We start from the raw sequence: 14,356 nt of genomic DNA on the forward strand, positions 1-14,356 counted from the left end.
TTTGCACGTCGAACATACTTAAAAAAGTCGGGGGCTTAGCTGGAACACTCTGAAAATACTGCCCTAACAAAAGCAGCAAAGATTCAGGAGATCCAAACGAAGCCTGCAACCAAAACTTGAGAAAATGTGAAGAACATGCACAAATTTTCACAGCTTGAGCGGGTTTACGATATAAATCATATCTCTCTAATTTTTATCAGATAATTACGAATTTACTGTCTAATCGAAGATAACTTAGAGTACTACAAATCATATGTTGAAAACATTTCCAGAAAACCAAACTAAAAGTCTCAGAATTCGAAATACAAGAGGGTGACGGATTTTGTGACGCAAAAATTTCAAAGCATGAGTGATGTCACGAAAAAAATAATATCTCCCTCATTTCGTATAAAAAAATACGAACGTACTGTAATATCCCAATCTTTTAGCATTTTATTGTTTATAATATTATTTTTGGTTGGGTGTTTAGGAAATATGTTTATTGGAATGATTATTATATGGTCATTGTTTATGGTTATTGTTTTGGTATCATGTTCATAGTTGGTGATGATTATGGAAGTGAATGGGTAGAATAGAAAGTTGATCTTAAGCCAAATAAGAAATGGAAGTGCAGAAACGGTATGAAAAATGTGGCAGTAGTTGTGGTTTTTAACATAATATTTGTATATTGATCCAATTGATTTGATGCCACTTCCATTAGAAAGATAAGATATAATGCTATAACTTTCATGTATTGAGTTTTGTTCAAATCATTAGGGAAAACGAGCCAAAAGTGGCCCGATGTGTGTCGCGTGTTTCGTTGTTCCTACACTGACACATGTTGGGAGAATGGACATAACTTTTTACTCAGAATTTCAAATGACATGAGGCCAATTGGAGAAGCAAGAAAATACATAGGGCTACAACGTTCATGTTTACCACTTTGGCTAATTCAGAAGAAAAAGTGCAGTTTTGTCCCTTGGAAAGAGGGTACACGGACCCCTACACGGGGTCCGGGTCTTGCTATGAAAAATGAGTGATTTCCAGTGTGTACACGGACCTATACACGGATGGGGGCACGGGGTCCGTGTCTAGGGCATAGAAAACACGTTTTTGAAGGAATTGGAGGCTTATAAACTTTACTCTAGACTCTTCTACACATTTCCTACCTTTCTCCTTTCTCTTCCATCGATTCAAACCCTTTTGCCTCAAGGTTTTCTTCTATCCAATTCTCTTCTCCAAGTGCAAGGATTATAGTCATTTCTTAGTTGCTCCTACCTTAGAATTCAAACTACAAAGTAAGGGTTATATTATTTTGGAGTTTAGAAGGGTTGGTTTTATTGAAGGGTTAAGTTGTGTTTATTGATTCATTGGAATATTGGTGATGATTGTTGGTTATATTGTGTAATTTGGTTGTAGGATTTCCTTCAAGATCATCATTAGCCTCCATTGTGCTTGTGGTTGTAAGTAGAAGCTTCCTTTTTAATGCTCACATGATATATATGTATATAAGCCATGTTTATTGATGTTTAGCTCATTCCATTGTTAATTTATTGATGTATGTATTGTTATTTGTTTATTGAGCCAAAAATACCATTGAATTCATTGTTAAGGAGCTAGTACTTTATTGCTGCCTACCAATTATTTGTTAAATTGCCTCAATGAAATTTCCCATGACCAAAGCCAAGGAAATGATAGTTAATTCATGCATGTCATTGGCCAATCACATGATTATGAGTATCTCTCACAGTTTTGATATATATTTATATCAAAGAGATACTCTCCACAGGTCACAGGTCACAGAATTATCATTTCCTTTCTTTTAATTCATGCCATGAAATACCATCTATATTGCTTTGTTATCTATTTTTCATTGAAGATGGTATTATTCATAGTTAATTGCCATTGCTATAGCCATATTTCAAGCCAAGACCATGTATATGTACTTGTTATGTACAGCTTTCTACTTACTGAGTTTTATCTCATTCCAGTTAATGTCATGTGATGCAGGTGATATAAAGGATTGATGCGGATTGTCCGAGGAGGGAGAAGTCATATAGCAATGGAAGGGAAACTTTTGAACTTTTGTTATGAAACTTTTATATTGGAATTTATGGGGTATTGGAAATTTATGTTGGATTTTGATTTAATTTTGGCATGGTGAAACATTAAAATTTTTAATATCTTGTATTTTGTTAATGAACCAAGGATATGCTGTTGATGATTTTGAAAATGTTTATGATGTAAATGGTTTATTGTTCTTTCCCGTGTAATTTCAAATGCTTCCGCATAAAATTTTCCTTTCTAATTTAAATGTCATGAGAGGGAGTTGTTTCAATTGGTATCAGAGCGAAAGTTTTTCGGACCATATATGAATTCTTCTATCTACGACAATCCGGTATGTTTTCGATCATGCATCTATTGATTTTAACATTGAGAGTTGATTCTATTTCATTGCCATTGATGTATCATTTCTTCCTATCTATGTTAAAACGAGCATTTTTGTAGGATATGCCTCCCAAGAGAAAGAATATCGAAGGGGATGATAGGACCCATCCTACTGATAAGACTGCCAAGGTTGTAGATGAATTCAGTAAGTTATTGAAAGAGCAAGTGATGGTTCAAGCGAGCAGATACAACAACTATTGAGAATGCATACCTCGAGCCAGGGTCGTGGTAGTGGAAGAGGCCAAAGTACAACTGAAAGTTTTGATGAGGGTACTTATGATCGTTTCAGACGTATGAAACCTTCTGATTTTATTGGAGGTCCTGATCCCTTAGTGGCTCTTGAATGGATCAAATCGTTGGAAGCCATATTCGATTATTTGAAGTTCACTGACCAAGAGAAGGTAAGTTGTGCTGTGTTTATGTTGGTCAAAGATGCTCGTATCTGGTGGGAAGCCACCAAGGTGACAGTTAATGTTCAAGAATTAAAGTGGAACGAGTTTAAAGATTTATTCTACGCCAAATATTTCTCGAGGGAAGTAAAAGCCAAGAAGGTGATGGAATTTCTGGAATTGAGGCAGGATGCTTTGTCTGTTACTGAATATACGTTGAAGTTTGAGGAATGATGTGTTTTGTTCCTTTTATTGCTGAGAACGACAAGGATAAAAGAGAACATTTTCTTCGGGGTTTGAAGCCAGAGATTCGAAGAAATGTTCATATGTCCAAGGTAGTCACATATCAAGATATCGTGGAGAGAGCCTTGCTAACTGAGCATGATGAGCAAGAGATAGAGAAAGAGAGGCAATTAAGAAGACAAGCTTTCCAAGCTAGAGGACAAGGTGCAAGTGCAAATGTTCGTGGTGGCCACAAAGGTAAGGGTAAGATAGAGCAACGCTCTAAACCTCCTATGCCTTCTTCTGATACTGAACGACAGGTATGTCCTAAGTGTGGAAAGCCACACAAGGGTGAGTGTTTGGTGGGTAGTGGACGATGTTTTAGATGCAAGGAGATGGGGGACACGACACTGAAATATCCTCTTCTCCTCAGGCAAAGGAAAATTCCAAGGCTGAATTTTTGCTATGACGAAGGAAAGTGTCAATCCTGATTCTTCTGTGATATCATATAATATTTTAATCTACGGCAAAGAAGCAATTACATTGATTGACACTGGTGCAACCCATTCTTTTATGTCTGAAGTGTTTATGCATTCTATATCTGTTGAACCTACTGTTATGCCATTACACTTCAATATTGTGTTGCCCTCTGGTGATGAAATTTGTTCCATTAATATTATCAACGCATGTCCTGTACAAGTGGGTAATAGATTACTCTTTGCTGATCTTATTGTTATTCCAATGGTTGTATTTGATGTTATTTTGGGGATGGATTGGTTATCTGCGTATTGTGCGGTAATTTATTGCGTGGGCATGACAGTGAAGTTTTTAGCCGATGACCATGATAGTGATGTGTTTGTTGGTCTAGGATTTTCGATGGGTATTCCTATTATATCTTGCCTTCAAGCTAATAAGTTGTTGCACAAAGGTTTTATGGGTTTTCTAGCTTCAGTGGTTGATGTGCGAAAGGAAAGTAATTTGCAATTACAGGATATTGATGTGATTCAAGATTATCCTGACGTATTTGCTGATGATATGCTTGGATTACCACCTGATCGGGAGGTGAAGTTTGTTATTGATTTAATTCCAGGTACAGCTCCAATTTCCAAGGCTCCATACAGAATGGCTCCTACTGAAATGAAAGAATTGAAGACTCAATTGCAGGAGCTATTAGATAAAGGTTTTATCCGACCTAGTTCCTCATTGTGGGGAGCTCCAGTTTTGTTCGTTATGAAGAAAGATGGATCATTGCGATTATGTGTTAACTACCGAGAACTCAACAAGGTAACAGTGAAGAACAAATATTCTTTGCCACGTATTGATGATCTCTTTGATCAATTGTAAGGAGCAGCAATATTTTCGAAGATTGACCTTCGGTCAAGTTACCATCAATTAAAGGTGAAAAAGGAGGACATACCAAAGACTGCGTTTAGAACAAGGTATGACCATTATGAATTTTTGGTGATGTCGTTTGGACTAACGAATGCTCCTTCAGTTTTTATGGATTTGATGAATCGTGTCTTTAAGCCGTATTTGGATACTTTTGTCATTGTTTTTATTGATGACATCTTGATCTACTCAAAGAAACGAGAACTTCATCGTGAGCATTTGAGGATTGTGTTGCAGCTGTTGATGGATAAGCAATTGTATGCCAAGTTAAAGAAATGTGCGTTCTGGTTGGAGCAGGTGGCATTTTTGGGCCACATCGTTTCGAAAGAAGGAATATCTGTTGATCCATCCAAAGTTGAGTCCATAAAGCAATGGTTCATTCCAAAGACAGTTTCAGAGGTAAGAAGTTTTCTTGGTTTGGCAGGATATTACAGACGTTTCATAGCGGACTTTTCGAAGATAGCTTTGCCATTAACGAGTTTGACAAGTAAGGCAACAAAGTTCGAATGGACCATTGAGTGTCAACGAGCATTTCAAACATTGAAAGATAAGTTAACGTCTGCCCCTGTATTAATACTTCCTTGTGGTACTCAAGATTTTGTTGTATATACAGATGCTTCAAAGCAAGGCTTAGGTGCAGTACTGATGCAGCGTGGGAAAGTGATAGCATATGCTTCTCGTCAATTGAAGGACTATGAGAAGAATTATCCCACTCATGACTTGGAGTTGGCGGCGGTGGTTTTTTCTTTAAAGATTTGGCGGCACTATCTATATGGTGAGAAATGTGAAATATTTACAGATCACAAAATTTTGAGTTATTTGTTTTCGCAGAAGGAATTGAATATGCGGCAGCGGAGATGGTTGGAACTGGTAAAGGATTATGATTGCACCATTAGCTATCATCCTGGTAAAGCTAATGTGGTTGCGGATGCTTTGAGTCGCAAATCAAGTTCATTATTGGGTTCCATGATTTCTAAACCTTTGTTGTTTGATTTGCAAAGAAATGAGATCAATTTGGTATCTTCAGGTACAGTTGCTCGATTATCTGCACTGTTTCTCCACTCAACCTTATTTGATTGAATTTTGAAGGAACAACAGCTGGACACTCAATTATTAGAGTTGAAGAGAAAAAGTGATCTGACAGGAGTTTCAAAGTTTGGGTTGAATCGTGATGGTTTATTAACCTTTCGAGGTAAGATATGTGTTCCTATGGGTGATGGCATTCGAAAAGATGTACTTCTTGAAGCTCATACAACGCCATATTCCGTACATCCTGGTAGTACCAAGATGTATCAAGATCTTCGATGTCTTTATTGGTGGCCAGGTATGAAGAAAGATATCATGTTATTTGTTTCTTAATGTCTAACCTGTCAACAGGTTAAGATTGATCACCAGAGACTAGCGGGATTGTTGCAATCCTTTCCTATACCGAAATGTAATTGGGAGCACATAACCATGGATTTTGTTACTGGCTTGCCAAGAACTCAGAAAAGCTTCAATTCTATTTGGGTGATCGTGGATCGATTAACCAACTCATCTCATTTTCTTCCTGTCAAGACGACGTATTCTATGAATCAATATGCTGAGGCTTATATTCAAGAAATTATGAGACTTCATGGAATACTGGTATCGATAGTTTCAGATCGTGATCCAAGGTTTACATCAGAATTTTGGAAGAGTTTGCATAGAGCCTTGAGAACTAAATTGGCTTTTAGTACAGCCTACCATTCTCAAAGCGACGGTCAATCAGAAAGGGTTATCCAAATTCTTGAAGATATGCTAAGGGCTTGTACGATTGACTTCCCAGGAAGTTGGGATTCCAAGTTGCCTTTGGTGGAGTTCACGTATAATAACAGCTACCAGTCTTCTATAGGCATGGCACCTTATGAAGCTTTATATGGAAGAAAGTGCCGATCTCCTTTGTTTTGGGAAGAGGTAGGTGAAAGGAAGATGTTGGACCAGGAGTTGGTTCAACAAACAGCAGATGTTGTGGCATTGATCCAAGAAAGAATGAGGACCGCTCATTCTGGACAGAAGAGTTATGCCGATGTTCGACGACGACCTTTAGAATTCGAGGTTGGTGATCATGTATTTATTAAGATAGCTCCTCTCAAGGGGGTTATGCGATTTGGCTAGAAAGGTAAGTTAAGTCCTCAATATATTGAGCCATTTGAGATTCTTGATAAGATTGGAGACCGAGCCTATCGTCTTGCATTGCCACCGGACTTGGATCGAGTTCACAACGTATTTCATGTTTCTATGATACGTAAGTACCTTTCTAATCCATCTCATGTCGTTTGGTATGATTCATTGGATCTTTTGCCTAACCTAAGCTACGAGAAAATGCCGATTCAAATTCTTGATCGCAAAGTTAAAGTGTTGAGAAACAAAGAAATTGGCCTTGTCAAAGTTCTTTGGAGGAATCAAGTAATTGAAGAGGCCACGTGGGAACCGGAAGAAGAGATGAAGCATCGTTATCCAAGTTTATTCGACGGTAAGCAAATTTCGGGGACGAAATTTTTATAAGGAGGGGAGATTGTAATATCCCAACCTTTTAGCATTTTATTGTGTATAATATTATTTTTGGTTGGGTGTTTAGGATATATGTTTATTGGAATGACTATTGTATGGTCATTGTTTATGGTTATTGTTTTGGTATCATATTCATAGTTGGTGATGATTATGGAAGTGAATGGGTAGAATAGAAAGTTGATCTTAAGCCAAATAAGAAATGGAAATGCAGAAACGGTATGAAAAATGTGGCAGTAGTTGTGGTATTTAGCATAATATTTTGTATATTGATCCAATTGATTTGAGGCCACTTCCATTAGAAAGATAAGATATAATGCTATAACTTTCATGTTTTGAGTTTTGTTCAAATCATTAGGGAAAACGAGCCAAAAGTGGCCCGAAGTGTGTCGCGTGTTTCGTTGTTCCTGCACTGACACATGTTGGGAGAATGAGCATAAATTTTTACTCAGAATTTCAAATGACATGAGGCCAATTGGAGAAGCAAGAAAATACATAGGGCTACAACGTTCATGTTTACCACTTTGGCTAATTTGGAAGAAAAAGTGCAGTTTTGTCCCTTGGACAGAGGGTACACGGACCCCTACATGGGGTCCGGGTCTTGCTATGAAAAATGAGTGATTTCCAGTGTGTACACGGACCTATACACGGATGGGGGCAGGGGGTCCGTGTCTAGGGCATAGAAAACACGTTTTTGAAGGAATTGGAGGCTTATAAACTTTACTCTAGACTCTTCTACACATTTCCTACCTTTCTCCTTTCTCTTCCATCGATTCAAACCTTTTTCCCCCAAGATTTTCTTCTATCCAATTCTCTACTCCAAGCGCAACGATTATAGTGATTTCTTAGTTGCTCCTACCATAGAATTAAAACTACAAAGTAACGGTTATATTATTTTGGAGTTTAGAAGGGTTGGTTTTATTGAAGGGTTAAGTTGTGTTTATTGATTCATTGGAATATTGGTGATGATTGTTGGTTATATTGTGTAATTTGGTTGTAGGATTTCCTTCAAGATCATCATTAGCCTCCATTGTGCTTGTGGTTGTAAGTAGAAGCTTCTTTTTTAATGCTCACATGATATATATGTATATAAGCCATGTTTATTGATGTTTAGCACATTCCATTGTTAATTTATTGATGAATGTATTGTTATTTGTTTATTGAGCCAAAAATACCATTGAATTCATTGTTAAGGAGCTAGTACTTTATTGTTGCCTACCAAGTATTTGTTAAATTGCCTCAATGAAATTTCCCATGACCAAAGCCAAGGAAATGATAGTTAATTCATGCATGTCATTGGCCAATCACATGATTATGAGTATCTCTCACAGTTTTGATATATATTTATATCAAAGAGATACTCTCCACAGGTCACATGTCACAGAATTATCATTTCCTTTCTTTTAATTCATGCCATGAAATACCATCTATATTGCTTTGTTATCTATTGTTCATTGAAGATGGTATTATTCATAGTTCATTGCCATTGCTATAACCATATTTCAAGCAAAGCCCATGTATATGTACTTGTTATGTACAGCTTTCTGCTTATTGAGTTTTATCTCATTCAGTTAATGTCATGTGATGCAGGTGATAAAAAGGATTGATGCGGATTGTCCGAGGAGGGAGAAGTCATATAGCAATGGAAGGGAAACTTTTGAACTTTTGTTATGAAACTTTTATATTGGAATTTATGGGGTATTGGAAATTTATGTTGGATTTTGATTTAATTTTGGCATGGTGAAACATTAAAAATTTTAATATCTTGTATTTTGTTAATGAACCAAGGATATGTTGTTGATGATTTTGAAAATGTTTAGGATGTAAATGGTTTATTGTTCTTTCCCGTGTAATTTCAAATGCTTCCGTGTAAATTTTTCCTTTCTAATTTAAAAGTCATGAGAGGGAGTTGTTTCACGTACTGTCAAATTCAAGATAACACGACGTACTACAATTCATATGTTGCAAGAATTTCCAGAAAATCGTTCAAAAAGTCGCAGCACTCGAATTGACAGCAAAAAACTATTCTGCATTCTAAAAAAAAACTTTCCTTGAGCAGTCACACGAAAAAGACCATATCTCACTCGTTTCTTGTCCAAAAATTACAAATTTACTGTCAAATCGAAGGTATGAAAAATGAATAAGTTTTATATGTTGAAGGTTTTACCATAAAATGGATAAAAAATTCACAATATTCAAAAAGACAGCAGAATCGATTTTTGAGACCCAAAATTTTGATTCAAAATCATTTCAAACATTTTTGCTCAAAATTTTGCATAACCTACACATGTTTTTCATACAATATACATCAAAATAGTTACTATGACAAGATCGATGCGAAAATGAAAGAATATACATGCCTTTGATCTTTAAACTCACGATACGGTGAATAACGAAGCGACGTGGTGCGGGAAGCGATCCGGGCGACTTGAGTCATGATTTTTATACTAAATCAACATGTGGTTGCTGAAATTTTAAAGGAGAAAGGTGGAGATGGGGCTGCTGAAGAACGAGCCTACGAACCCTCCAAATTCTCTCCAAAAAAAAAAAAATGAAAGGGTGCAAGAGATGTGTGTGTGTGCAAAGGCCAAGTGTGTGTGTGTGTATACGTGCATGTGTTTGTGAGTGTAATGTGTGTGTGTGTGTTAATGGGTTGGTGGGTTAGTGGGGTATTAAGGGTTTAATTAGTAATTAACTTGCAAATTAAGAATATTAACCCGCTATTAACTTTACTAAAAGTCTCATAATTTAGAATAAAATACTCAAGTGATAACTTTGAAACTTTAAAATTTTAAAAATCACCTAATAATTAAATTAAGCTTTAAAAAACTTAAAACTTCTTAAATCGTTTAAAATACTAATTTTATTGACTTGAAATAAAATACAAAATTTTTCGTAAATTGTCTAATTCGTCGTCAGTCTCTTTTTCCGATCCGGTATCGAAATTTGCCTGAAACATGAAACTCGAGAAAATATTTTAACGTGCATCAATAAATATAAATAATTTAAAATAAAGCAAATCGTAAGTCATGCACCGTTAAAAATTATTTTAAACTTAAATAAAAAATTTAACAATTTAAATAATTGCATGGGTTTTACGTGCACTGATTTTGGGCACTACAATTCCTCCCCCACTTAAATAAATTTCATCCTCGAAATTAAATCTTACCAAACAACTCTGGGTAGCGGCTTCTCATGTCTGCTTTGGCCTCCCAAGTGGCCTCCTCCACTGATTGATTCAGTCACAAACTTTGACAAACTCGGTCACCTTGTTCCGAAGACTCCGCTCTTGTCTGTCTAGAATTTGGACAGGTATTTCCTCATACGACAGATCTGGAGCCAACTGCAACGGCTCAAAACTCAAGACATGCGAATGATTTTCTATATACTTCCTCCGCATGGAGATTCAGAGGTAGGGCTACATGATAAGCAAATGTTCCAACTCTGCCAAAAATTTCAAATGGTCCAATAAATATCGGACTCAGCTTGCCTCTTTTTCCAAACCTCATAACACCTTTCAAAGGTGCTATTCTCACGAATACGTGATCTCCCACAGCAAACTCAAGATAAATTCTTCTCTTGTCAGCATAACTCTTTTGGCAACTCTGGGTGGTCTTCATCCTATCTCGGATCTTGACCACCACATCTGCGGTCTGCTAAACAATCTCTGGGCCAAGTTTTGATCCCTCACCTACTTCATCCCAATGAATCGACGATCTGAACTTCCTTCCATACAATGCTTTGTAGGGAGTCATACCTATCGATGATTGGAAACTGTTGTTGTAGGTAAATTCCACTAGAGATAGCTTCAATTACTAATTCCCATGGAAATCGATCACACAGGCTCGAAACAAATCTTCCAATTCTGAAACACTCGCTCAGACTGGCTAACTATCTGCGGGTGGAATGCTGTACTGAATAGCAACTTCATTCCCATGGCAGCATGTAAGCTCTTCCAAAAGGAAGATGTGAACCTCGGGTCTCTGTCAGACACAATAGAAACCGAGATCCCGTGCAATCGGACTATCTCCCTGATATAGAGCTCTGCATACTGTGTCATGGAGAAAGTCGTCTTTATTGGTAGGAAGTGTGCTGACTTAAAAAGTCGATCCATTATCACCCAAATGACATTGGATCCTCTGACTGACCTCGGCAAACCAACCACGAAATCCATTGTGATATTCTCCCATTTCCAGACAGGAATAAGGAGTGGCTTAAGCATACCTGCTGGTCTCTGATGATCTGCTTTCACTTGCTGACAAGTGAGACATTCAGATACAAATCGACGGATGTCTCGCTTCCTACCTGGCCACCAATACAGAATCTGCAAATCCTTATACAGCTTGGTACCCCCTGGATGAACAGAATACGAAGATGCATGTGCTTCTGTCAAAATATCCTCTCTGATGGAATCAAAACTGGACACCCACATCCTCCCTTCGTATTTCACAATACCATCAGACATTGTATAGAGTAAACTACCCTTGGCCTCATCCTTCGGTCTCCATTTCTGTAACTATTCAGTCTTCATTTCTGTAACTATTCATCTGAAGGTTGACCTCTACGGATTCGGTCTATCAAAGAAGATTAAACTATCAGGTTAGACAACTTGGGTGCTCTGCCCTTAGGATAAACTTTTAGGCCAAACCTCTGAATCTCTGACTGAAGAGATTTATGCGCCGACAACTGTGCTACCACTGCTACTTTCCTGCTCAATGCATCTGCCACAACATTAGCTTTGCCAGGATGATAGCTAATTTTACAATCGTAGTCTTTTACCAATTCCAACCACCGTCTTTGTCTCATGTTCAGCTCTTTCTATGTGAAAAAATACTTGAGACTCTTGTGATACGTAAATATTTGGCATTTCTCGTCGTACAAGTAATGTCTCCAAATCTTCAATGCAAAGACAACGGCAGCCAACTTGGGATCATGAGTCGGATAATTCTTCTCATGCACTTTCAACTGTCTGGAGGCATAAGCTATGACCCAACCATGCTGCATCAACACTGCGCCTAAACCGAGCTTAGATGCATCGATGTATAGCACAAAATTCCCTTGACCGGATGGTGTGGCTAAAACTGGCGCTGTGATAAAAGCTTGCTTCAAAGTTTCGAAGCTCTTCTGGCAATAATCACACCATACAAATTTAGCATTTTTCTTAGTCAGTGAAGTGAGTGGCACTGCATGCGAGGAAAATCCCTGAATAAATTTCCTGTAGCAGCCTGCCAAGCCTAGGCAACTGCGGATCTCTTACGCGTTCTTCGGCTCAACCCATTCATTACTGCTGCCACTATAGCAAGATCAACCTCAATACCACTACTAGACATTATATGACCCAAAAATGCTACTTTCTCCAACTAGAATTCACACTTACTGAATTTTTCAAACAACTTGTGACTCTGCAAGATCTGCAAAACTGTACCCAAATGCTGACAGTGCTCCTCATGGCTTTTCGAGTAAATAAGAATGCCTTCAATAAATATTATGACGAATTGATTTAGGTAGGGCTGAAATACTCGATTCATGAGGTCCATAAAAATTGCTCGAGCATTAGTCAGTCCAAACGGCATCACCAAGAACTCGTATTGCCCATATCAGGTTCTGAAGGCTGTCTTATGAATATCTGCATCCTTCACCTTCTGTTGATGATACGCAGATCGTAGATCTATCTTAGAGAACACTGTAGCTCCCTGCAACTGATCGAATAGGTCCTCGATCCTTGGTAATGGGTATTTGTTCTTGATCGTTATCTTGTTCAGTTCTCGATAATCGGTACACAACCTCATACTCCCATCCTTCTTCTTTACAAAGAGCACTGGTGTGCCCCATGGTGAGAAACTAGGGCGGATGAATTCTTTGTCTGAGAGCTCCTGAATTTGATGCTTTAGCTCTAACATCTCAGTTGGAGCTAAACGGTACGGTGCCTTAGAGATTGGCACAGTTCCTGGCACAAGGTCAATACAAACTCCACCTCTCTCTCTGGTGGAAGGCCTGTGACGTCATCATGAAAAATGTCGGGAAAATTTTTGACTACTGGTACATCAGATATTGACGGAGTGGGTGCGTCATGTGCGTAAATAATACTGGCCAAGAAAGCCTGACACCCCTTGTGAATAAGTCTCCGTGCCTGCATGCAAGAGATCATGCGAGGAAAACTTCTCCATCTGTTCGGCTCAAAGAGAAACTGATCCATGCCCAATGGTCTTACCAACACTGATCTTTTTTGAAAGTCAATAAGAACTCTATTCTTCCTTAGCCAGTCAATTCCCAAGATAATGTCAAACTCTGGCAACGACAACACAATCAGATCGACATACACTAGGTGACCTTGCAGTTCGAGATCGATGTCTCTAACCACGCTAGTAGCCGATAACTCTTCCCCTGATGGGACTGTCACTGAATAGTTCACGTCGAGTCCAATGGACTTGACGTCCAAATGGTTACCAAACGTTTCCGAGATAAAAGAGTGAGTGGCCTCGAAATCTATCAAGGCCTTCGTGGCTCCTCTCTTTATGGAAATATTTTTTGAGAGACGTTAGCACAACACACCAAATTTATATCCTAAAATACTAATATTACCCTCAAGCATAATAGAAAATCTCTACACAAGTCACTAAAAATACTAACTGGCACACTAATAATCCCAACTCAAATTCGGAACATGCATAGCAAAAATACGGTACTGAATTATATAGGTTACCCGTCAAAAGAGTCGTATCTGGGTTCGCCTCCTCAGCCTTCATGGCGAACACTCTCCCCCTGGGTAGGCTGCCTCCACTGCGGGCAATCCTTCAGCATATGGTCACTGTCTCTGCACTTGAAGCATTTGCCAGAACCCCATAAACACTGGCCCATGTGTTGACAGTTGAACTTTGGACACACTGGGTACTCTGGCCTCCGAGGAGCATTCTGTTGTGGAATAGGACCCTTACCTCTCGGGGGTCCATGAAACGGCCTATTCCCTTGCTGTCCCTGGAAAGGCCTCTTAAACTGAGGTTGCTGCTGTTGCTGAGGTGTTTGATAAGGCCTCTTTCCCTGCCTATCGTTTTCAATGTCCTTCTTGTCATGCTCCGCCACCAGGGCTCTCAACACGTCAATGGCATAGGTGGTAGGACCACCAACTCTCACATCACGGTGCAAGAATGGCCGTAACCAATCAATGAAGTGCCTCAGCTTCTCTCGGGCGTCATTTGCAATTAGGGACACAAAGTGACACCCCCTGTCAAATTTCCTGAAAAACTCTACGATGCTGCTGTCTCCCTGTCGCAAAGTCATAAACTCCCTAGTTAGGCGGGATCGTACTTCTTCAGTGAAGTACTTGGAGTAGAAGACCTCCTTGAAACTATCTCAAGTCAGTGTTTGCAAATTAAACAACACAGATGCGCTCTCCCACCACA

General features: G+C 38.6%; 1 protein-coding gene across 1 annotated transcript; it reads left to right on the plus strand.

The window, feature by feature from the left end:
* Positions 1–3,503: 3,503 nt before the first annotated feature.
* On the plus strand, positions 3,504–8,630 carry LOC142528380 (uncharacterized). The gene is made up of 8 exons (XM_075633424.1): positions 3,504–4,322; positions 4,665–4,826; positions 5,517–5,693; positions 5,805–5,862; positions 6,148–6,503; positions 6,615–6,921; positions 7,957–8,000; positions 8,547–8,630. Exons 1-8 carry the CDS (start codon positions 3,504–3,506, stop codon positions 8,628–8,630), a joined length of 2,007 nt encoding a protein of 668 aa, XP_075489539.1.
* The last annotated feature ends 5,726 nt before the right edge of the window (positions 8,631–14,356 follow it).

The sequence above is a fragment of the Primulina tabacum genome, chromosome 16, assembly GCF_025594145.1.
Source record: "Primulina tabacum isolate GXHZ01 chromosome 16, ASM2559414v2, whole genome shotgun sequence".
Lineage (NCBI taxonomy): Eukaryota > Viridiplantae > Streptophyta > Magnoliopsida > Lamiales > Gesneriaceae > Primulina > Primulina tabacum.